Source organism: Anabrus simplex, chromosome 14 (assembly GCF_040414725.1).
Source record: "Anabrus simplex isolate iqAnaSimp1 chromosome 14, ASM4041472v1, whole genome shotgun sequence".
In the NCBI taxonomy this organism is placed as follows: domain Eukaryota; kingdom Metazoa; phylum Arthropoda; class Insecta; order Orthoptera; family Tettigoniidae; genus Anabrus; species Anabrus simplex.
Window position 1 is genome coordinate 68,482,104 of NC_090278.1, and position 26,564 is coordinate 68,508,667.

General features: G+C 41.0%; 1 protein-coding gene and 1 pseudogene across 1 annotated transcript in view; one reads left to right on the top strand and one right to left on the bottom strand.

Annotated features, from left to right (window-relative positions):
* LOC136885746 (cyclic nucleotide-gated cation channel) overlaps nucleotides 1-26,564 on the top strand; it is a 651,252-nt gene that overhangs the window by 195,522 nt on the left and 429,166 nt on the right. The window contains exon 2 of the mRNA XM_068230217.1: nucleotides 21,448-21,656. Within this exon, the coding sequence (XP_068086318.1) occupies nucleotides 21,448-21,656 (209 nt within the window). The remainder of the gene's footprint in view (nucleotides 1-21,447; nucleotides 21,657-26,564) is intronic.
* On the bottom strand, nucleotides 9,450-9,566 carry LOC136885824 (5S ribosomal RNA; annotated as a pseudogene).

Genomic DNA, 26,564 nt, shown 5'->3' on the forward strand with positions numbered 1-26,564 from the left:
GGAATAGTGCTAGGTTTAGAAATTTCTCTGTTAGACTATTTTGTATTACAAGTAACACGCTTTAACAGCTTAATTTTTGTTCAAAACCCGTATTGACTTTAAAATCAAGTAGCGAATATTTGAGAATAAGCTTAGATATTGTATTTAAGCGGGCGCCTATTCAATATATATAATTTATGAGATCAAGAACATGTTTCTTCCCCAAAGGGACATCATCAGCTAGAATATTTCACAAATACATCAGATATAAAATCAAATTAATAGATTGGTAAGACATGAGTTAAAATACTCTTTCATACACACGGACATTTAAAATAAAAGAATTTCAAACTTGACTAAAGTTTCAAGTTACGTTATCAACAATTTTGGTGTGAATTGCTCATGAAATTCTTGATGATAAAGTCCACAAAAATAACATTTGCCTCCGTAAAATCGTAAAATGATCATTGATGTGAGTAAAATCCCTGAATTACACTATTTCATGACAAAGGATCCATAAGATCTATGAAAGTAATTCCTTTAAATTCCACTGAAGAATGAGTGCTTCCGGATTCGAAGCCGAAACGGGCCCGAAGTGGTAAAATGAGTTGTAGAATTGAATATGATAATTCGGAAATTAAAAGAAAACTAAGTGTAAGTGAAGGGAGGTGGAAGATGAAGAAGTTAGTTTTTATGGACTTTTACATCAATAATTTTATGAACAATTCACATCAATATTATTGATTATAACATGAGTTGGAACTTAAGTCACGTTTTCAATTATTTTAAATGTCCTTGTGTATGAAAGGGTATTTTAATTTATGTCCAACCAATCTATTAATTTGATTTTATAACTTACTAGTGGACCCGTACGCTGCTCCACGACATTCCTTATAAATAGGTCAGAAAATTCATCTTGATATGTCGTAGTCATATTGTTCTTCCTGCCCATTTCAATAATTTTATGAACGTTTAATACAGATAATATAATTTATGGATTTTCCAAAAATAAAAATGTGTTTAGTTTTGAAGAAGACTCCAAAAACCAATTTTAACGTATGTAACATCTTCAGTTGTATGATCCCGCCCGTTTTCCTACAGTTTTCTTTCCCAAACAGTAAGTCATAATATGTTTACCATACCGATTTGGAACGAACTTTGACTTAAACGACATTCAGAGTGTCACAGTTCATCTCAGCTACCCCATATCGTCATTTTCGAATTTTTAAGTTTCATTCCCTTCCTTTAGGGGTGCTAGGGGTTTCTTGCCCCTACAGTATTTTTCGAAAGAAAAGCAGAGATAAGTTTTAAGGAACACATCATAATCTTCACATCCTGTTGGGTAGGCAATCCGCTGATCGGACTTGTCTTGCGGTTTGCTTTCTTCCCCTATTTTATTTTTCACCCCTTAGCGCCGAACAACCAATCAGATTTCGTTCAACAACTTCATAATCCCTCTCAGATGTAATAAGAACAAACTGTGAAAATTTCAGCGAAATCGGTCCAGTAGTTTTTGAGTCTATTAGCTTCAAACATACCAACATCCTATTATATATATAGATGTACTTTGTGAAATATTCTAGCTGACAACCCTTAGGGGAACAAACATGTTCTAGATCTAATAAATTAGGCGGACCGTTTAAATACAACATTATCAAGCTCGATAGCTGCAGTCGCTTAAGTGTGACCAGTATCCAGTATTCGGGAGATAGTGGGTTCGAATCACACTTTCGGCAGCCCTGAAGATGGTTTTCCGTGGTTTCCCATTTTCACACCAAGCAAATGCTGGGACTGCACCTTAATTAAGGCCACGGTCGCTTCCTTCCTGCTTCTAGCCTTTTCCTCTCCCATCGTCGCCATAAGACCTATCTGTGTCGGTGCGACGTAAAGCAACTTGCAAAAAAGAAAAGATACAATATTTAAGTCTATTCTTAAATATTCGCTACTTGAGCCTATTTTTATACATTCTGTGTAAGATGTACATAGAATTTTAAACACCTTTTTCTAATTGTATCTGATGTTCTTTTCTGGGACTTGGGCGGGTTCCTGTGGTTTCTTTTTTTTAATCCATATTCCATATTCATAATTTGTTCCTAGGAGTTCTCAGAGAAATTTTCTCTAGTTCATTTCGTTGTTTTGTTTGTGACCTGCCGCAAGTTCTCGGGATTCAGGATTCGTGAAGTGCCTCTGGTTTGATGACTGTGTTGTATCGTAATTTTGCATTTTTTGACGGAGATTTTTGTTGAATCTCTTCCAGGTTATTTCGAAAGTTCTTTGCAGGTTAGCAGCTCCTTGTTTGATTTCTGATTTATCCCTGCTAGTTGTATTCTTATTATTATTGTCCGTCTCTGTGGTGTAGTGGTTAGCGTCATTAGCTGCCACCCCCCGGAGGCCCGGGTTCTATTCCCGGCTCTTCCACGGAATTTGAAACGTGGTACGAGAGCTGGAATGGGGTCCACTCAGCCCCGGGAGATCAACTGACTAGAGAGGGTTCGATTCCCTCCTCAGTCATCTTCGAAGTGGTTTTCCGTGGTTTCCCCTTCCAATCTTCCATCGCACCCCCACTAGGTCCCTGTTCAGCATAGCAGGTGAGGTCGTCTTGACGAGATACTGGTCCTCCTCCTCAGTTTCATCCCCCGACCAAATGTCTCACGCTCCAGGACACTGCCCTTGAGGCAGTAGAGGTGAGATTCCTCTCAGAGGCCGAAGAAAAAAACAACCCTGGAGGCTAAACAGATTAAGAAAGATTATTATCATTATTATTGTTATTATTGTTATTTTAGTACCCTAAATTTTAGAATATTATTTCTTCAAAAATGACCTAAGGAAATACTTAAACGCGAAGCTCGTGATTCTTCAAAGGCGAAGCTCTCCACGATTCCAGTTCAATCTCCAATGTACGACTTCAAATAAATAAATAAATATGCAATATGCAGCCACACCTCGCCTTCAGTGCTATTTCTTGGTGATGGGCACAAATTTGACGTATCCAAAACTGCGTGAAATGTGACATAAAATTCATCAGTTTGCGAGATGAGAATCGATATATCGAACGCTGTTGGAACCGAAGGAGATAGCGTATCAAAGAAAACACGTATCGCCTGTGATATGAGATAGCGGTGTCGCAAGCTGGGACTACACCGTCTATCGCAACCTTCAGGAGAGATACAGTCTGTTCCGTAAGTTTCTTAAGTACTTACATTAAATTTTGTGAGTCTTGAGATGAAATGTTTAATTATTAGCCCGTGGGTTTTAATCCGAATACAATGATTTTATTACTAAGATACTGCTGTGGTCTTCATTTCTGTGGATACAATGATTTATGTTTAGATTGATGCTTACATTGTAAGTTAATACGTTAATAAACAAGGTGAAATCCTTTACGTTTAGCGTCCTCAGAAGAAAATCTCGACTCTTGACGAGGCAGACTTCTGCAGTAATGAGGGTTTGAATTTAAGTTGGCTCTGGATCGTAAAAAATGTCACCTTGGTTCCTTCTTTCTTTCTTTCTCTTTCCCCTCAGACTGAGTAAGAATCAAAGCGTGTATGTGACGTTTCTCGACTGTTAGCTGTAAGATTTAACAATTCTCTTTAACAGAGGAACCTGAGTAAATTCAATACCAACCATTCATTTACAAGATAATAATGTCCTCGTGCAAAGCAACCAAACTGACTTCTTCTTCTTCTTCTTTTCCTACCGCTTTTTCCAAAACCTGTGGGGTTGCGGGTGCGAACTGAGTCGCACATGTGGATTTGGCCCTATTTTTTTTCCTAGTTGCTTTACGTCGCGCCGACACAGATAGGTCTTATGGCGACGACGGGACAGTAAAGGGCTAGGAGTGGGAAAGAAGCGGCCGTGGCCTTAATTAAGGTACAGCCCCAGCATTTGCCTGGTGTGAAAATGGGAAACCACGGAAAACCATTTTCAGGGCTGCCGACAGTGGGGTTCGAACCTACTATCTCCCGAATACTGGATACTGGCCGCACTTAAGCGACTGCAGCTATCGAGCTCGGTGGCCTTATTTTATGACAGGATGCGCTTCCTGACGCCAACCCTATATGGAGGGATGTAATCACTATTGTGTGTTTCTCTGGTGGTTGATGGTGTAGTGTGTTGTCTGAATATGAATAGGAAAGTGTTGGGACGGACACAAACACCCAGTCCCCGAGCCAGAAGAATTAATCAGTAGGGTTTAAAATTCTCCACCTGGCCGGGAATCGAACCCGGGAACCTATGAACCGAAGGCCAGTACCCTGATCATTCAGCCAACGAGTCAGACATAAGACAAACAATGTGGTGTAAAACATTTTTATTAACAATATTCAGAATATTAACAGGATAACTCAACTCATCTGGTTCTTACCGGAGACTGTTCTGTATTCTTGAGTAATATGGAAGAAAAATTTGGCTATTTCTTCAGGATTATGACGAAATAACTGATCTTGGTAGTGTCAAAGGATAGAGATCATTTACCTTACTAGACGAGTGAATTTTAAGAACATTTGTTGAGACCTAAGGTCCCTCTTAAACTAGACACTGGTGTCACTACCAGAAATCATGTATAGATCCAGTTTAAAAAATGTCGTCAACAAGTAAAATGAAATGGCGTATGTCCGCGGACAAGTTCAGCTCGCCAGATGCAGGTCTTTTGATTTGATTCCTGTAGGCGACCTGCGCCTCGTCATGAGGATGAAATGTAGACGACACATACAACCAGCCCCCGTGCCAGCGAAATTAACCAATGATGGTTAAAATTCCACACCCTTCCGGGAATCGAACCCGGGACCCCTGTAACCAAAGGCCAGCACACTAACCATTTAGCCGTGGAGCCGGACTCGTCAAAAATTGAGGGCCTACTTCTGCTAGTTCTGCTTATAACGTGATTTTGTTGATTTCTAAATTAAAGTGTTGTTAGCGTAAAAGCAAGGTGAGCAAGGCATCTGCCCCTCACTGCCTCCTCGATACTTGCTCTACATGCGTGACGTCACTGCGCTGCTGCACAGTCTATATTGTTGTGGAGTATAACCGGCCGTTCCTTGGATGACGGGTACTGACCTCATATTGTGTTGATAACCTGGCTTACGGAAGATTTGTGTAGTGTTTCCCAGCTCGCGTTATTGGATGTGTCTAAAAATACGACAAGGATAGTAGTAGGCTAGCAACGCGAGCTTCTCTAATGAGATTCTTCAGCACACAACCCAGAGAGACAGATAATACAGGGTTAGTTAGCTAACATGTTCACCCGAGTGAACTCATAAACCGTTAAGGATCAGCGCTGAACCGTGAGGACTTTCTTTGGGTAAACGGAATGGAACACAGCCTTTCATTAATAATGGTTATAACAATAATAACTGACAATTGGGCTCCACTGAGAATTGACGGTAGAACATTGTTTAAGTTAGTTACAGGGGTTAAAATAATCCTTTGTTTCGCAATCATAAGGTAAGGCTTACACCGAAACATAGAAAAGCATCTCTCTCTAGGAAAGTGCAAGAGTTAGAAAGAAACTGTCAACGAATATTTTTTGTTAACAATTTGAATTCTTATTACACTTGTTCGGTTACATTGTTAATAGGACCTACAGTTGAGGCAGAGTATTCACTTTTATGAGTGCTGGTCACAGAGTATTTTTGTGATTTGCTCGATTTATTTTCAAAACTAACCTACAATATTATGGAAGCTTTTTAATGGTAAAAAAAGTTGCTGAAATTGTCTGCGTAGTTCTCGTAATTCCGCTCCTGTACAAGAGGAAACTCACAAAATATATCTCTTGTATAATATTACTATAGATTTATGGTAAATTTCGCGGGATCGTAGGATATTTCCTTTATATGGATTTCTCCCCTCCACTGACTGCAATTTCCGTTCCGAGTAGGTTTCACAGTACAAACATTTCCATTGCTATCTTTCCTCATTACTTGCACAGCGAGTTGTGGTGCGGCGATTTCTGAATACACTATAAAGCAATTCTAAACGTCTGCTAAACTGAATCCATACATGAAGCACAAAGGGACTGGTGCTACTTTGATCAGGGCTTAAGGAATGCCGAGAGAAGGGCACAGACCATGCAAATGAAGCCAGATGACAACGAATGAATGAGGCATCCGTTGTGTTGTGCTTGGACAAGGGTAAAGCCCGTTTGTGTTATACCATACAGCCAGGGCTAGTAATTAAACATAGCCTTTCAGCTTAGTTAACCTAAACACATAATTACTTACCTAGTATCTACAGTGCATTTTAAGAGTATATGGCGCATCTATGTAATATTATTTTTATATAAATTACAAACTGAACTTTTTAGTTGTTATAATTTAATCTTTTTGTAGATATTTTATCACTTTTTGATTATTTAGAGCACGCGTTGTTAGGCTTTTATAGGTTAAAATGCACCCACATTAAAGCGAATAACAAGAATGCACAAGCCCGGACAACATTTCTGTTTTGAGAGTTGCATAAACATTAGGAAGCCTGATGGTTGAAACCCCTAGACGTTATGTTACTCTCGCTACATTTAAGAAAATAAAACTAGACTACACTTCATACTAAGCAAAGTAGATTGCTCACCGATTATCATCATCGATCACTTCATTACCATAAATACCTGTGTTACTATTCCATTAAATTAATGCTTTCAAGTATTTTTCCTGATTATTGTCGTATGTCAAAATCCGGTTCGATGGAAGATAGGAACAAATGCCCCTAATTTCGCCAGAAAATATTAATCTAATCTAATTTGTTAAGGAAACCAAACTAGAAAAATGCTACATGTTCAGTGTCACTTAACACCACCAAACACGGCTAATAAACTCTTTATACCAGGTTGACAAAATAAAACATGCCCTGGAAATATTTACAATAGGACTGAGCCTTGTTAATGAACGTCACAGAAGAAGCTGAAAATGACCTCATCTGAAGAAATAAAAAATCTGAAGATCCAAGAGTCTTGACTCCACTTCATTCAGAAACCACCGGCAGAACTCAACACGCGAAGGTTCGTCTTGGCCCTTAAGGCCCTTTTTAATAATGTTTCGACACGGCGATTTCTTAATTCCCACTTACACAGATAAACGGAGTTGAGATTTCATTGTGCCATTTCCCCACCATCCGTGTACACAGATAGCATGCTGACTTAAAGAACATGCAACCCGTTCTTCCGTAATGTAGTGAGAGTAACATAAATTCTAGGCGTAATGATTTTCCGTACCCCGTACCATTCTCGTAGCATAATCCCGAAATTGGTTCTCGTGTTCCAAAGAATGCAAGCATTGTTAAGCGGATATACGATCAGTATATGAGGGAGGATCTGGCTGAGATGAAAGTCAACGGCGAAGGCAGATATCTGGTGGGCAGCAGTCGTCTTGAAGACCAAGACCCTAATGAACTCATGGATATGTTTCGTTGTTTATATTGTAATTAAGTTTCTCTTCGCCTACTTGGTTGAACGATGAGGGAGTAGGTTTTCTTTCACTCGAGCAATGTTTTATGGTGTTCAAACTCTTTTCGGGTAGTTACGGTTTACATTCGTTACAGAGCCAGTTTCACGCCATTTTGCCATTAAGGTTTGCATTGTAGACTTTGCTAGAGGTTTTATCAAAATACTTTCAGACTTGCGCGAACAGTCCCACACAGGTTTTCCACGAATCGTGCTTCACATAACATTCGACAATCAACACGCACGGTTTTATCCTGAGCACCATTTTGTGTTGCAACATGTCTGCTCTTATCACTCACTCACACGCAATGACACTGCGAAGTACCTGGGACAGAGTATGCCGGAGATGCGCACGTTGAGACATGTGGCAATAGCCGATTGGTGCATCGAAATCACGATTTCCAGCATTGACTGTGATGGGCAGTTTCCTGACCACTACCAGTAGCGTAAATACTTTTCAGGCTAATTTTATTTTCCCACCCGGTATTTGATTTCTCCAGTGACATTTAAGTAGCGCTATGGCCGCTTGTCTTAATTGACCTAATTGCCGCAAAGATTCATTGATCATAGCCAAGTCGTCTGCAGAGACCAGACATTCTAATACGAGCCCTTCCCTCTTGTGATCCAAGTAAACCCCACTCTGGACACTCAAACTGTCCAGCTCATTGTGCCATTTCCCCACCATCCGAGTAAACAGACAGTATGCTGAGTTAAAGAATATGCAACCCGTTCTTCCGTAATGTAGCGAGAGTAACATAAATTGTAGGCGTTATGATGGGCCGTACCCCTAATGTTTATGCAAATCTCATAGCATAACCGTTGTGTGGACTACACTATACTTGTTACTCGCTCCGCATTCTGGGCTCATCTTCTTGTTCGTATGCAAAGTGATTAACCAGGAGGCAGGTTGGATCCTCAGAAAGCACTTATAAGGTAACCGACATCAGTGACATAATGCTACCTTCTAGGAAAGATGTGTTATGAATTCAGTTCGACTAATTTGAAATGTTTCACTTTGTCATAATACACGGTTTTCTGGATGAAAGCTGCCTCTGTGGATCCGTGGTAGAGTGTCGGCCTCCGGATCCCAAGATAGCGGGTTCAAACCCGGCAGAGGTAGTCGGATTTTTGAAGGGCGGAAAAAAGTCCATTCGGCACTCCATGTCGTACGATGTCGGCATGCAAAAGATCTCTGGTGATACATTTGGTATTTACCCGACAAAATTAATTAAATCTCAGCCATAGACGCCCAAGAGAGATCCGGTTTACTCTGTCTGCCATCTAGCGGACCTAGAGTAAAACGGAACGTCGAAATTGACGAGCAGACAGCCAGATGGCGTCAAATCGAAATGTCTGCACACGGTAGCTGAGGCCATACGATTATTATTATTATTATTATTATTCTGGATGAAACCTGACCGTTTGCACGGGGCTGAGCTAAGGCGGGCTAAGTGGTTTCCCCCAATCCGTTGCCCACTTGGCCAAAGCCTGCTTCTACTCTGTCTTCGCTTCTTAAATATGTAAATGTGCATAAACAGTATTTTGCGCTCGGAAGGCTAGCACGCAGTGAGCCATCTGGTGGCAAACGAGAGTACTATTTACAATAGATGAACTGTGAACTATTCTCAAATTCAAACAATCATTACTAGAGATGTATTCCTTGTGAACAGATGGAATTTTCTTCTGAAGATACGGAGCAAGATCCTTTCCGAAACTTTCTTGACTCGGCAAAATCCCAAAGGCTATATTATCATGTCTAAACTCTTAACCAAACCCCATGGTGCAACAACCCTGAAGGGCCATGGCCTATCGAGCGACCTCTGCTCAGCCCTAAGGCCTGCAGATTACGAGGTATCGTTTGGTCAGCACGACGGATCCTCTGGGCCGTTATTCTTGGCTCTCTAGACCGGGGCGTTATCTCGCCGTTAGATAGCTCCTCAATTTACTGTAAGCACGTAGGCCGAGTGGACCCGGGGCCTCCGGCTGAAAGACAGATACGCTACCTTTACACCCCGAGGCCAGCGCAAAGGGAATTGAGCCAACGGCACGTGGTGTTCCCAGGCGGTCACCAATCCAAGTACTGATCACGCCCAATGTTGCTTAACTGCGGTAATCGCACGAGATCCGGTGTATTCAACATGGTGTGGCCTCATAGGAAAAGCTGGAATGTCATTCCTCCGCAACTAAACAGGCATTGTACCGGGTATAAACATTTTGATTGACAGAAGCCAGAAACTATTTGCAATAACGACCAGGTGCTGTGAGAGCAGCTGGTTTTAAATTATGGGTTTTGATCAGTTTGTTTCTGTATCTGGAGGAGTCAGTCGTGATTGTGGTTTTCCGTAGTTTCCGATTTTCACACTAGACTTCACCTTAATCAAGGCCTCGATCGGTTATTTCCCATTCCTAGCCCTTTCCTGTACCAGCATCACCATAAGACTTACCTGTGCCCGAGGAATCGGAGGGCAGGGAGCGAGCCAGATAGCCAGGTGGGGCCGGGTCTCATTCATCCAAGCCGCGCGCGAGCTGTCAGGTTTTATAAGAAAAACCCTGTCATTACTAGACTCGAGAGTTTTACGTGGTAATAGGGTAGAATTCAAACTTGCTGAAGCGAGTAACAAGTGTAGTCTATACTGCACAACACTTATTCTATGATATTTGCATAAGAATAGGGGTACGGTGTATCAGAACACCCTCAATTTCATTTTATCCTTGCAACATTATATACGAGCGCGTTGAACGACACTTCCTACTAACCAAATCAGTTTTCATTCTGTAACAGCAATGAATATTAGTCGTGTTTCAACACAATTAGGTCAAAGGCCGTACGCCGTATGGACTCTGTCATTTATTGCGGAGAACCAAGACCGTACGACGTACGTTCTCTCGTCTTCATCGTTGTTACTACGAAACGAACGTACTGTGTATGTTGATCGGCACTGCAGTATAAAACTATATTCATACATTTCTCGAAAAAGAAATAGTTGACTGCAACCTACAGTTCTACACATCACATTCTTCCTCTAAAATCGTGTCCGAGCAGTGTCGATCCGACAACAGTTTGCACGTAATGGCGGCCGTGCGCGAACGTAGACTGAACAATGGTGATTTATACCAGCCGAGCAGACCTAACAGGTCACACATAATATTTATACACTAATTATAACACGGAAAAGTCTGCATAGACAACTTTCACAGAGCCATCTACCGGCGAATACAGTTAACTGAAATGATCTGAGCATCGTACTATGTGAATAAATGATTACTTTACGCAAATAAATACCTTATGAAATAAAAAAATATTTTTATTGTAAACTTGAGAAAAAGACCTTTATAACACTTAGACGTTAGCGTTGCGATTTTCTCACAATATTGTGGTACATCTTAAAATTATGTTGGGTGTCCCAGGAGGGATGGTCAATATTCAGGGATATGGCAGGAAGGATCATTTGAGGAAAAAGCTTCATATGGACATATGCCCTCTTCCGAATGTTTTCCGGGATAGAACAAATTTAATGTACATTTGATTTTGGTCTAGTAGCTCGCACCTATTTGACATTTTATTATAGCCCAGCTTACCTCGTTGCACTCAACATCTTTGCTCGGGATATCTTTCTGCCATTAAACTAGCCTGTTGAATGCACACTATTTACACAAATAAAATGAAATTTAACTTGAAGCAAATGAATTAGGAATCTTGAGAATGAGTCTATCTTTTGGTACACTATATACAAGTTTACAGTATTTACATCCACTTCTATCTCGAAAAGATAGTCCTTGTGATAAGAAAAGTCGATAGTCGAAAACTATCCGAAGTACTGACATAAATGTTTTGGAAAGTCCTTCCTTGTTGAGTTCATAAAGGCAAGTTCAATGTTGGAAGAATTCTTACTTGGCGAAACCAAGGGAGCTTGCATTAATTAGGGAAATATAACGGTATGTAATAGTATGACTGGATATGGGCAGCGGAAGAGGAGCGGTGACCAGAGGTGAGACCTCGTACTGCCAGAAATTCAGTCCACCTGGTCGAAGCACATTTTCAAGAGGAGTAGCCTCCGTGCTCGACATAGGGTGTATTCTGGAGCTGGACACCGGGGCAAGTGGGCATCTGGACAGGCTGGGGTTCCTCTTTATAGTACACACACGACTGTTCAGGCACGCGCACTGAGGGCTGCGCGTCGAGGCTAGAAGAATGACACTTGGCGCGCGTGTAGCTGGCTGGCGGAGCGAGAAGGGAGCGCTGGACATACAACAGTACACGCACTGGCTAAAATGCCACACATCTACACTATTGAATAATATGCAGATAAGGTGTATGTTTTACGTCTTATGCGATGGTTGTGCTCCTTCTGCTGTCGAGGAATACACGTCGAATTCCTGATCGTAGAGTGTTTACCAGAGTTTTCAGCACATTACGTGAAAGGGGTATTCTTCCACCTTCCATTTCTCTTCTGAAAGTGTAGTCCAACAACCCGTGCAGGAACAACAACACATTGTTGAAGTGATGCAGCGTAGTCCTGCTGCTAGCACATGGCGACTTCCAGCACGTATCAATGTCCCAGGAACACATGTACCTACGGAAAACACATACTCATTTCAAAACGTCCAAGAGGTTGGGTAGGTAAGAGACATACACGCCCGCCACTAGCCCAAAAACAAATGTACATTACATGTGTTCTATCTTGGAAATCATTCGGAATAGACCATATGTCCATATGAAGATTTTTTCCTTCAAAAGATCGTTTGTGTCATATCCCTGAATATTGAGCATTCCTCCTGGGACACCATGTATATAAGAAGATTACTGGCCAAAAATCCTAGTTCTGGTATTTACAGAGGTTTTGATAATTCCATATGGACACAAAACCATTCCAGAATATTTATGGAGACCAGCGATTGGGTCACTTTTCTTTATTCTGAACTCTGACCGTTGCATATGCCCTAGAGACAGGCGAGTTTACAAATAAACAAACCAGAGTATTATCACGTTTCTTGTTTAAAATTCCACTGAGATTGGACCTCTTTAAACGTTAGTCGGAAAGAGATTTCTCTCTTCCCCCTCAACGTACAGAGCACGTATTAGAATAGCTCTTCATCTGTTTTCTATTCAAAAACAAAACACTAGCGAACTCCGCGGATTTATCATCCTTCATCTGTGCAGCAGAATAATCCAATTTAAACGTAACGATGGCATTAAAAGGAAACAAAGCCGGCTTCAAAGTCAACCGAGAGAAAGATACTACGACCTCGTCCAAAGATATGGAAGAGAAAGATGAAAGCAATGGTTTGAGAGTTACGAATTAAACAGTTCCCAAGTGAATATGCAGTGTGATTAAGGACTGATTAGTTTCTTTCAAAGAAAATATCAGTCTGTATAATCGTTACTCATGGACAAACAATGTTTCTAGATTGCTTTTAGTGAAGATTGGACAATCGGGTGTCATCAAAAGCACCGAACTGAATGAATATTTGGATGATTAACTAGAGTACATTAAGGTAAGGCAAGGGTGTACTCTGCCCGAAGGCAGGTCCAAACCTCTGCAGAGGAGTGCCTGAGCCGCAGTTTACATACGGGAGAGTGGCCAGTTGCTTTCCGCTTCTCTATTCCCTTACCCCCACCGACAGCGCGTGGCAACCCATACAAATCTTGGCCACGCCAAATGTTGCTTAACTTCGAAGATCTCATGGGATCCGGTGTTTCAACATGGCTACGGCTGTTGGCATTTGAGTATATTAGGATAATTAATTCACCGAGAGATGTGGTCGCGTGTGTTACGGCTATGGATCCAAGGTCTGCATTAGGGAGAGGACAGTGTTTGACTCACACCGTCGACTTTCCTGATAGCAGTTTTCCGTGGTTTCCCTTTTTCACTTCCAGACAAATGCCAGGACAGTTCCTACTCATAGGCCACAGCTGATTCCTTCCATCTGCTTACCCAGTTCCATTCACCATTATCAATTTGCTCCTTAGCTGAGATTGGATTCAGGAAGGACATCCGGCCGTAAAACACGTCATTTAAATTAATTTCGCTTCATCCTCGACCACGCATCAGGAATTACGAGTGAGGACTGGACATATGAATACTATTTAATTCAGCTTCCATTCCAGTCCAGTGTAATTGTAGAGACTTCACCTTTAACCCGGAGATCTTGAGTTTTATTTCCGTTCATGCGATTCCAACTTATTATTATTATTATTATTATTATTATTATTATTATTATTATTATTGTTATTATTATTATTATTATTATTATTATTGTTATTATTATTATTATTATTATTATTATTATTATTATTATTATTATTATTATTATTATTATTATTATTATTTATTGCAGCGCTGAGTGACTCTATGCATGCTGAACGTTTCTTACGACGTGCCGACATGATGACATATCCGGTCGATTAGATTAGTAGTTTGACTTTTCTACCACTACGAGCGCTAGTGCGAGTCAATGATGATGCCACGTGGTAGAATGGTGATTGTTCACTGGAATTTCAAATATATCTCGTAACAGGGGGCTGGAATCGTAGGTCAAGACTAGTATCTCCGAAAACTGAAAAGGTAGTCAGTGAGACTTAAAAGTATTCTTCTTCTTCTCCTCCTTCTTCTTCTTGTTCTTCTTCTTCTTATTTATTGCTGGGCTGAGTGACTCAGGCGCTGGCCTTCTGACCCCAACTTGGCAGGTTCGATCCTGACTCAGTCCGGTGGTATTTGAAGGTGCTCAAATACGGCAGCCTCGTGTCGGTCGGTAGATTTACTGGCACGTAAAATAACTCCTGGGGGACTAAATTCCAGCACATCGGCGTCTCCGAAAACCGTCAAGTGGTTAGTGGGACTCATAGCCAATAACATTATTACTTATGTATTTGTTTGTTGTTCGTTAATCAACAAGCTAGGAACCACAATAATTTTATTATAGCCTTTATTCAATTGCCGCCTCTGTGGTGTAGTGGTTAGTGTGATTAGCTGCCACCCCCGGAGGCCCGGGTTCGATTCCCGGCTCTGCCACGAAATTTGAAAAGTGGTATGAGGGCTGGAACGGGGTCCACTCAGCCTCGGGAGGTCAACTGAGTAGAGGTGGGTTCGATTCCCACCTCAGCCATCCTAGAAGTGGTTTTCCGTGGTTTCCCACTTCTCCTCCAGGCGAATGCCGGGATGGTACGTAACATAAGGCCACGGCCGCTTCCTTCCCTCTTCCTTGCCTATCCCTTCCAATCTTCCCATCCCTCCACAGGGCCCCTGTTCAGCATAGCAGGTGAGGCCGCCTGGGCGAGGTACTGGTCATTCTCCCCAGCTGTATCCCCGACCAAGAGTCTGAAGCTCCAGGACACTGCCCTTGAGGCGGTAGAGGTGGGATCCCTCGCTGTGTCCGAGGGAAAAGCCAACCCTGGAGGGTAAACAGATGATGATGATGATGATGATTTATTCAGTTTTTGTTTGATCCAGTAGGTTTTCATTAGCTCCCTGTATCGACACGGCGTACATCCAACCATTTCTCATCTCGGAAAGTGCGAAAAGTCACGACGCTTGTTCTGGAAAGTTCTCGTTTGTGCGCAACATTTGGTCGTAGGCCCATTTCTTGACGTTGACGTAACAGGAAATGTTTTAATTTGAAAACTGTCCACTTAGGATCACGCTACAGTTTCATATTTTCTTTGTCTGAAGTTTTCTCTTGCTCCAGCACTCTTCATTTGGGCGCTATGCTAGTTCTTTTGTTCATCCGACCAGGTTCTTCCCGTCTTTGCACATCTTTCGTCTTGAAACCCTTCCAAATTTTTAATCATGGTCCTAAATGTTTCCCTCTCAAACATCTGAACTTCTTGGATGTTTGACTTCTCTAGATCTTTACGTACTTCCTTAGTCCATGCCGTCGTTGTCTTGTTGTTCGACAGGTAGTCGAATCACGTTTTAGTTAGTCCCTTATTGTCCATTCTGTACAAATGTCCGAGAAATGATAACCTTCTCTTTTTAATAATAATAATAATAATAATAATAATAATAATAATAATAATAATAATAATAATAATAATAATAATAATAATACCGGGCGAGTTGGCCGTGCGTGTAGAGGCGCGCGGCTGTGAGCTTGCATCCGGGAGATAGTAGGTTCGAATCCCACTATCGGCAGCCCTGAAGATGGTTTTCCGTGGTTTCCCATTTTCACACCAGGCAAATGCTGGGGCTGTACCTTAATTAAGGCCACGGCCGCTTCCTTCCAACTCCTAGGCCTTTCCTATCCCATCGTCGCCATAAGACCTATCTGTGTCGGCGCGACGTAAAGCCCCTAGCAATAATAATAATAATAATAATAATAATAATAATAATAATAATAATAATAATAATAATACCATCTGACTAAAAATGTCTATAACAAAAGATCTATATCTCTGAATGCAAAAATCAAACACTATTACACTGTTATCCGTCCAGAGGCTCTATATGCAGCGGAAAGTCTCGCCATGAACAAAAGAGGCATGATGGAGAAATTGGAGGCCAAGGAAAGAAAGATTTTGAGAAAAATCTTAGGTCCAGTCAAAGACAACGGCGAGTTTAGGAGACGGCACAACCAGGAGTTGTACTCGCATGTGGAGAAAATAACTGATGTGATGCGAAAAAGGAGGATTACTTTTTATGGACACATGGCCCGAATGAATTCAACACGCTTAACCAACCGCATTTTCTCTTTCCTCCAGGAGAGAAAGGCAAAGAGGGCATGGTTCAGTGAGGTACAGAAATATCTGCAGGAGATTGGGATCTCATTTGAAGATATCCAAGAGCGTGTCCCACTTAAGAAAAAACTCCAAGAACATCAGAGTTTCCTACCAAAGCCGAAGATGAACACTGGAAAGGCATGGGCGGAAGAGCGAAAGGAGCAACACCGTATACGAATGAAGGAATACTGGACCAACATTAAAGCTCAAGGGAAACAGTTGAAATGGCGTGGTCCTTAGTTGGCCGAAACGAAACAATAATAATAATAATAATAATAATAATAATAATAATAATAATAATAATAATAATAATGCTAGTTGCTTTACGTCCCACTATCTACTTTTACGGTTTTCGGAGACGCCGAGGTGCTGACACGAGGCTGGCATATTTGAGCACTTTCAGACACCACCGGACTGAGCCAGGATCGAACCTACTAAAATGGGGTCAGAAGGCCAGCGTCTCAACTGTCTGAGTCACTAAGGCCGGCTCTCCTCTTTTTCATGGTCTGAATTTTTCTCCACATTTTTGTAGACTTCATTATTGTTCCGAAGTTTATTATTATTATTATTCTTTTACATATGCGCATAACTCCATTAAGACTACGGAAAATACTTAGAGTAGTCCATTTGCCTTCATTTGTTCCCATATTTCATTCATTCTTTCACTGTGGGTTTCCTTTCTGTCTTTAGACCACGTTGTTCCAGTCTTCTGTGGTCTATCCTCTTGGTCAACCTACCATTTGTAAATTTTGGATCTGTAGATTGCCCTGTTGTGGACAGCTATTAGTGTAATTCCTGCCATTTTCAAATCAGATTTAATTTCGGAAATCCATTTCATTGTATCTGTTTTGGCTTCTCTCCAGTGGCGCCGGTGGACTTTCTGGTCGAGGCGTTGGCCACAGTACGTTTTCCCACAACTCTTTCTTTGCTACTGACTAGTACTACGGCACTCACTCTAGTCTTTCACGTGAGAACGAACTAATTCACTGCTGCCAACACTCATAAAACGCGGGATGCAAGCCAGAGGCCCAATTTGAATCAAACTTCCTGGTATCAAATGTTACATTTAGTTTACTATTTTTCTTCTTAAAATTAATTTAAATAATAGGGAAAAAGGGCATAAATTATAGTATTATTTTATTGCATGCAACCATGGAGATTTGGCTGGCTCATGATCGTATACGGGTTTGTGAGGACATCTTTACTGCTACACTGCTACGGACTCTGCCCAAGTGAAAGCCTCTTCCCGCACCCTTCCTCCACCCCAAAACCGTCCACCTGCTCGCTTCCCCCTTATATCTCAACCTTCTCCCCCACACTATATCCTCGGACGGAAGCTCGCGAGTCTGTGCCTTATCTTCAACCTGAAAATATTTACCAGTGAACTGGTCAGTCACCTAAGTTCCATAACATACTGCCCAACAGTCTTCCTTTTTGATGAGATTTAACGGTTTTACAATGTAATGTAATTTTCTTAGCATTATTTCACTTCAGTATTTGACTTCAAACGTCGAGACAAAATAAAAGAATATTTTCGTTCTCTAGGGAGGACACCGTCTGGGAGTCCTTGAGGCCGACCGCTACTGCTTCAACTATTTGTTTTTTAAGTCTGTCCTGGATACTTTTTTTAATATGTCCATGGAATCTTAATCTACGTTTTCTAATGTAACTGTGAATATTTGTGTACTGTTCGATTTCCTGTCTGTCCCCGAGTCGGTATTGTCCGTCGGCGAGTTTTCGTCTTCTTCTTTCTTCTTATTATTATTACTTTTGTGTTGTGCTTCGTCAGTAAGCCACAGACATTGAGCATATGTTTGGACAAAGTTTTATATGACAGACAATAATTTAAATGTTGTTTTCATGATGCATGTCTACTCACCCAACTATGCAAGTGATTTAAGTTGTCATAACCATCAATAGACCGTGCACTTGTATTTACTTATCTATATATTAAAAAAATTATGAAAACTAAAGTCAGTCAGTCCGATCATTCTATCCGATCGATTTCCTTCATTTTTTAACTGAAAGGTAGTTATGCGCAGATTTGTCATCAGGTACCCGCCTTCCTCAAATTATTTGATATTTTCAATTTTTTGTCTCTTTGAAGCAATTGTATCTTTGGTTCTAATTGAGGTACTCAGTTCATTTTGGTCTAAAAACACTCAGTGGATCAAGCGCTTTCTTTTGAGGTAAGAGAAAAGTTATGAGTACATTTGTCGAAGGACTTTTTAACAGTTCGGCGCGTAGTGTTGTTCCAAGGAACGTTTAATTCAATTTCTTTGTGTGATGTATTTTGAAGTGTTTTGTTGACATAATATTACATTCTATTACCACAGAAGATCATGTGCTTTATTTCATTAACTCGAAACTTTGCAAATACATCCGTGAGGATAGTAACGAACAACACCATACTTTGTACATTGGGGGCGGAGCCAGCGGGACACTGCTAGTTTGTTAAATTTTTTCCTTGTTTTGCTTAGCATATTTAAGGCTACACATCCTTTGCTTACACTAAGCCATGATAAACAACTACGTGAAACTGATACAACAACAACAACAACAACAACATGTTACGATTAGAGTATCTCGGGCAGAATATGTATCACAGTACAGCAATTCGTAACGAGTTTAAATATATACTCAACTGCGACTTGGAGGGAACAAGAAGAACGAGTGTATCATTTAACAAAAATAGTATATTCTTTCCACTAGAAACACAACCAAATAAACTTAATATTTCACAGTGCTGTAAAATACAGCAACAACATTTGAATTGAAAATGACGTAATTACAACAGAGTCCTAGACCACTTACGAAAGATTTACGTAGATCTTGCGAATTTACAAGCCTCAGCCTAACAAGAAGGGAGAACACAATTTGAACAGAATAAAATAACAAAGAAGGTCAGGAGGCAACGGGGCGGGATCACAACACTGGGAGTCGCCCAAACACGTAACCATGTGAAGATCCAGAGTTTTTTTTAAAAAAAGTTTACTTGCTGAAGTCCAGGCCCACATTCGATCATTCAAGCCTCACCGTACAATGCATCATCTTAGTGCGTTTATTTTGTTTTAAAATTTAAACTGCACATGCTCACGAAGTTAAAGTTACACCCGCATAATAAAGTTCCTTGGGATAATAATAATAATAATAATAAAAACACTCTGTTGTTCACCCAATATCGAAGAGGGATTACTACTTCTTTCGCCCAGTATCATTGTTATGCCATTGTTTCAAGATCTTCGAGCGCCTTATCCTTAACCGAATTAGTGGCATCCTCGAAGGAAAGTTCATTCCTCAACAAGCTGGTTTTCGACCTGGAAAGTCATGCTGCAGTCAAATCCTGAACCTTACTCAACACATCGAGGATGGTTTTGAACAGCGTAAGGTAACTGGAGTTGCCTTTGTTGACTTAACAGCTGCCTATGACACCATCAACCACAGGAAGTTACTGAGGAAAATTTACCAGCTCACTAATGATTATCAACTAACATCTCTTATTGGCATTCTCCTGCAGAATAGAAGATTCCAAGTCTATCTCCATGGTAAGAAGAGCAGATGGCGCGTACAAAAGAACGGTTTACCTCAAGGCAGTGTGCTAGCCCCTGTGCTCTTTAACATTTATACTAATGATCAACCCATAATGGAACATACCAGGCTTTTCATCTATGCCGACGATACTGCAGTGGCTGCCCAAGGAAAGACATTTGAAGAGGTGGAGGAAAAGTTGACTTCTGCACTAGATACTCTTGGCTCTTACTATGAAGGCAATCATCTAAAGCCAAATCCCAACAAGACTCAGGTGTGCGCATTTCACTTAAGGAATAGAGAAGCTCGGCGGGAACTGGACATTATATGGCAAGGCAAACGACTAGAACATTGTCTAACACCTGTGTATCTAGGTGTTACTCTTGACCGAACACTGTCCTTCAAGAAACATTGCCACAACACCAGGCTGAAAGTTAGTTCACGGAACAGTATTTTGAGAAAGCTCACAGCCACCACCTGGGGAGCAAGCCCTCACGTCCTGAGAACCTCTGCTCTTGCTTTGTGTGTGTCCGCTGCAGAGTACGCTTCACCTGTGTGGAGTGCATCCACTCACACCAAGGAGGTTGACATTGCAATCAACGAGACCGTACGTATCTTGTCAGGATGTCTGAAGCCAACCCCAGTTGACAAACTCTACCCGATTGTTGGAATAGCTCCCCCCGCTATCAGATGCAGAGAGGACAAAGCAGACTAATGATTCTCGCCACCCACTGCATGATCACCAGGCTGTAGTCTGTCGACTGAAGTCGAGAAAGAGCTTCATCACCAGGACTCAACCACTGGTAGGAACACCTGAGTATAACCGCATCACCAGGTGGAAGAGCATGCTGCCGCCTGATACTCCTGCAAAGGAAGAGCTAGCTCCAGGAAATGACCTGCCCTACCCTATTTGGAGATCACTTAATCGTCTTAGGGTGGGCGTACCTCTTTGCAAGACCAACATGCAAAAATGGGCCATACTTCCAGCTGATGGAGACGCATCCTGCGAGTGTGGTGTAACACAAGATCCGTACCACCTGCTCATTTGTCCCCTACTAGAACATCCCTGCACTACACAGGACCTAATTGAGGCGAACAACAAGGCCATCGGAGTTGCTACATTTTGGAAATGCTGACCGGACACGGAATGATGATGATGATCGAAGAGGGAGAAGTAGAGTTTCCCAGCAGACTACAGGGAACTTGTAGGACGACCGAGTGGTCGGGGGAAGAATTTATAGGACGAAAGAAGGTTCGTGAAGCACACAGGTCTTCGAGAAACAACACAGAGTGACGTGGCGAGTGACGTAAGCCAGTGGTAGTTCAGTACGCCGCGGAGTGTTGAGGGAGTCGCGCGATGTGCAAAGCAGATCAAGTAGGTGAGTTCTCGTTATAAAACAATAACAGCATACATCGGTTGCATAACACGAGTTCCATTTTATTGAGAGATTATTCCCTCGCGAGACTGAAAATATCAGTCCGTTTACGTCTTAGACAGGTTCCGTATTATTGTGCATGACGTACCATATAGATTCACGGAACCACAGAAAAAGTCCGTTTAAAGCAGGTTTCCGGTTTATTCAGGTTACGGGTTACACAGGTTTTACTGTATATTATGTACATATTAGACTCAGTTGTACTTCTGTCTATGTATCTGTTACAGAGTCCTGTGAGAAGCATCTGAATATAATTTTACTCTCTCTACTATCTTTTCTGTGATGACACATGTCACTGTAACAGAGAATATATTGGGAAAATAAATATATTTTAATTACTGTGGTTTCGTTTCCAGGTATCATTACATCGTCGGGTCGCATGGTGGGGGAGCGATTGAGTGCATCGGGGACTAGGCTGAACGCGGCCAGTCCAGTGCAATATGGTGGCGTCAAGAGCAGCACGGAGAGTGTCCCTCGGGGTCTCAAGAGCGTGTCCCGTCAGAGCCTGTTGGACATCGTGAGCTGCAGCCTAGGCGTGACCAGGAGTAAACGGCAGCAGCACCAGGTGAGTCTATACTGTGTACAATCCATGTCACTAATAATGCCTTGCAGGCTTCATAAGATCGTCAAAATATTGAAGAGTAGGTTCAGAAATGGAACGAGAGGCTCGTGGATTACGGACTACGACTGAACATCACACAAAGACGGAGTTTATACCAGCGCCATACTTTCTACTTATAAGTGTACCGCATGCACCAATGAAGAGTGGGATGCCTACTCGATAGTTTACAAAGGAGCGCTACAACGTTTTATATTTCGGATGTGAAAGAAATAAGTCATTTTACTACAACAAAATCCATAGTTCTAGCCTTTCAGGCAATCAATTTACAATGTTGAAAACATCCTAGGGATATGAGCTACGAATTTTAGGTAAATAAAATATAATAAAGTATGAGAATATAGGCCTACACTTTATTTGTTCCTAAAATTTACAATCCTTTTTTTTAAGCATCGAATGCAAAATGTGCAGTACGTTCATGCACGGTCTTCACGTTGATAGAAAACCACTTCATTTTAGAATAACGTTCCATCTCGACAACGGCAGAACAATGAACAATGACTAATGATTAAGTGTTGACCAATAAAGTATGAGAATATAGGCCTACACTTTATTTGTTCCTAAAAATTACAATCCTTTTTTTTTAAGCATCGAGTGCAAAGTGTGCAGTACGTTCATGCACGGTCTTCACGTTGATAGAACACCACTTCATTTTAGAAGAACGTTCCATCTCGAACAACGGCAGAACAATTACTAATGATTAAGTGCTGACCAATTTTACTTATCATCTTCTATATACGGTGCTGGTGCATTTTCCAATAAAATCCCCTTGTGTTTCTTCATCTTCCGTTCATATGATTCCAACTTCCGTTTTAGAACAGAAAAAGCATGACTCCATGTGTGGTGAACGTTTCTTAAGATGTGCCGGCACATCAGGTCGATTAGATTAGCAGTTCGATTTTTCTACCACTAAGAGCGCTAGTGTGTGTCAGTGATGATAACACGGGGTAGAGTGATGATTGTTCACTGGAAACTCAACCATATCCGGTCGATTAGATTAGCAGTTTGCCTTTTCTGTTGCTACGAGCGCTAGTGTGAGTGAAAACAGAGTTTCATTTATGACTTTATAACTACATTAGGTGTGGACATATTTCAAAAATCAATAAACGCCTAGGGAACAAAGAACACATTACAGAAAGAATGATGTAAATACGCTGATTTGGATAGCATTTGAATCAAAGAGAAAACGAGTAAAAACAACCGATTTTAGGCTGTTTTTTTCGGAACTGAATTTAGGCAAGAAGTGATTTTCGAATTTGTATTTTAGTTTGATAGAGCTCTCGGCCCTTCAACCCTTCATCTTTCGGCACAATTGAGGAAATTGCTTAATTTTACGATTTTCGTAATATGAGGTCCCCTACTTTGTCTGCTAAGATATGTTTTCATCATTAAATACGTTACTTGCATGTTCCTAGAACGATTCACTCTGTTCGGCGAAATGCGTGTATAGCACGTTCCCTGCGGCAGTGAATTTTGATGACAAATTTTCGTCGTATTGGCTCACCCGTGACCGGATGCTTCCTTTAGTTATTATCGGTTCGAGTCACGGGTGACCTGATGAATTTGACTTTTGTTAGTCCCTACTATGAAATCCAAAACAATGCTGGAGCACTTGTTATTGTTGAGGGGACATTCCGATGTATTTACCTCTGCGACATTTTTCTGATTCCACAAGCAAACGTTATTTTCTCATTCATTGATCTGTTTCTATGGAACTATGATAGGCCTATGTTAATTATTTTCATATTATGCTTAGTAACAAAATAATATCACAAAAGACGGAGCTGTAGGTAGGGTCATCATCAGATACTGAACAGAAATCACCGTCACTGTCATCACTTTCTTCCAAATAATGAGTAGTTCGTCCTGGATCCAGTGTGGGTCTAAAGCCCTTTCTTTGCCTTGCCACCGGCGCGTCGGAATTTGAAGGTTCCATGCCTAAAAGTAGCACATGAACTTGCTTATAAATATCATCTACGGACGATAATAAACATATCAATAACGACTCCAATAAATTCAATCCTGTTAAGTTATACTCGCTTAACTGAGAGCAATGTAGAAAGGAATAGGTTATACTAGATGCTAACAGTATGCCTCGACCCTTTACTTCATTAGAAAGTTGCCATTAATTATCGGAAATTTGAATTTAGGACGTAGTTACTTACTGTTTTGTAGAACTGCCACCAATGCCACTTCCCTCATATTTTCCATATCACTCTTACTTTCCATTCTCTTTATTACTTATTACTAAGTTTAAATGCTGTCTCAAAGTATTTAAGTAAGTGGTCTCTGAAAATTAATTGTAATAAGTTGATGATGGTATTTTGAAAGAACAGAACGAGAAAGAAAGGGAGAAAATGGGTGGTCCAGCAGGAGATGATTGAAGAGGCAGAAAAGTAGGAATATCTGGGGGTTATTATAAACAAGAAAGCGGGATGGGAAGATCATATTAAGAGAGCGAAATGGAGGGGGTGTCGGTTCTTTCAGTTGTCGAGATTTTGGAGATCAAATATCCGGGAATAAATTATAGTATTCAAAGAATGGTGTACAAAACATTAGTGTTAAGCACAGTACATTATGGAACTGAATTATGGGGTCTGGAGAAAGGAAGGGATCCTAGATAACGATGGAGATCTGAGTATGGTAGTGAGGGAGGTCGGAGCCTGGAGCATGCAGCCTTGTCGAGTATCAGTGAAATATGATTTAAGGATGAGGTTATGCATTCGTGGCTTGCGAGTGTAGAGTTTAGATTTGGATGATAAGACTTGCTGATTCAACCAGGGTTTGACATGTAGGCCTTTGTTTTCTGTTTTTTTTTTGTTATGTGTTACCGTTTAGTTTTTGTTTAATAGTGTTGATTATTATTTGTATCTTTATAGTGATTTGCATTTTCCTAGTTTTTCTTTGTCTTTATTTGGTTTTTAATTTTCTCCATAGAGATTAATAGGTTGGAAAAACTGTAAGGTCTGGAGAAATTAATCTATCTATCTACCTACTTACTCCTCAATGTTTGGAAGTTCGGGCCAACGGAGGAGAGTAACATGCTTCGGGACCCATAGTGACCCGAAACGCGAGGGATGTGATAGAAGACCCTACCTATTTGGAAACTCGTGCGCATACCGTGTGCGAACTTTCAACCAGATTCTCCTTAAATTACAATTATACCTGTGTATTCGTCCTTGCTGAACACACCGGCAGTTGTCAGTATATCGACAGCAACAGTAATGTTACTGTACCGAGTACCAACCCACTACTGTGCGCTCGAAAACGAGGCTTCCTAACGCAAGGAGGCGCATTGGACGGACGAAGAAGCGGTACAGGCAGCGAGCGACCGTCCGGTTGTTATATCTTCGTATTCTGATGTAACTTACCTCTAGACAGTAATGCCCCTGTAAAATTCATATTTTAAACATGTTTATATTGCAACTAATGGCGTTGGGCTTCGGAAGACCATGCGGCTACCATTTACAGAGTGAGCATGCATTTATGGTACACATATTTCGTGGTTAAAAATCATATCTTATAAATTAGTACTACAGTCGGATAGATATTGGCAAATTAATGTGCATAATTGTGGAGTTAGGTTTTATAACAGGATGGCAACTGAAGTTGGCAGTTGGGTGTTTAACTTCACCAAAGAAGAGTACAGATGATTCTGTTGTACTTCTTACATGATATTATGATGTGGTTTATGTCAGCTAATTCTCTAGGGTCTCTGGGCAGTGAGGTTGTCGAAGACCTTGATCCTGTGTAGATGACTCAGATAGCATCCATGTCCCAGATGCATTCTCATTAAAGATCAAAGGTGTCTGCGAGTTAGGTTCAATGCCTTGAACTATATTGGCGATGGTATGGTGGGGTGAATTTTACCATAGTGATTTCCCCTAGTAAGCTGTGACATTTTCTAGTACTCCCTGTAGACTTATCGTTTGATTATGGGCAGGAAATCAGAATATCGTAACTGTTTGTAAAGGCGGGCTTCTTTCGCAAGCTACCCTACTATCTCGTTCATCGTTATACCAGCCTGGTCTTTAATCCATAGGAGATGCACTTCCTGAGCTTCTTTCTGGCCTTATAGATTAAGTTCAAAATGTCTAATATATACTGATATGTAGACATGTCCCAAAGAGAATTTTGTAGCTTTTGAAGGCCACATTGTGAGTCAGAAAATATTAGAATTTTACGGAAGTGACGAATTCCACAGCTAATGGCTGAATGGATAGCTAAATTTTCTGCAGTAACAATAGACGTCTTTCGAAGTAACGAGTATTTTCTTGACACCTGAGTTGAAACACAGAAGAATGCATAACCCACGCCTGTTGTGATCTTGGATCCGTCAGCATAATAATGTGAACAACATTGAGCCATGTGGTATTGAGAAAAAGCTAATAAATTTTCATTAATGGAAACACTGTTCGTAATGAAGCATGTTAAGAAAGAATCAGTTATTAGACATCCCATTCATCATTAGAGCATGCGGGACACTTATAAGTAGAAAGTGTATTGTGCTGAATTATTATTACCAACAAAATATTAAGATGAGGTTCCTCATTTCACAATGGTTAGAAATTAAATAAAATCGTGAAAAATACCTCAATTCACACACCCAATTGAGTAATAAGATTAAGGACGATTTCAATTAAAATCTCTTTGGGACAAACGTCCGTCCGTATCACCATTTAGAACGCCTGGAAGGTATGCATAGCGACATAACAGCGTTGACGGACAAGTTGCCAGCTTAAAGCTTACACTCAGCAGTTGCGTGACAGGTACGTGGTTCTGAAAATACTATTCTAGGAAACTGAGTGGTGGCGTTCATACTCGCCCGGCACCTGGTCGTGACAGTGACAGTCA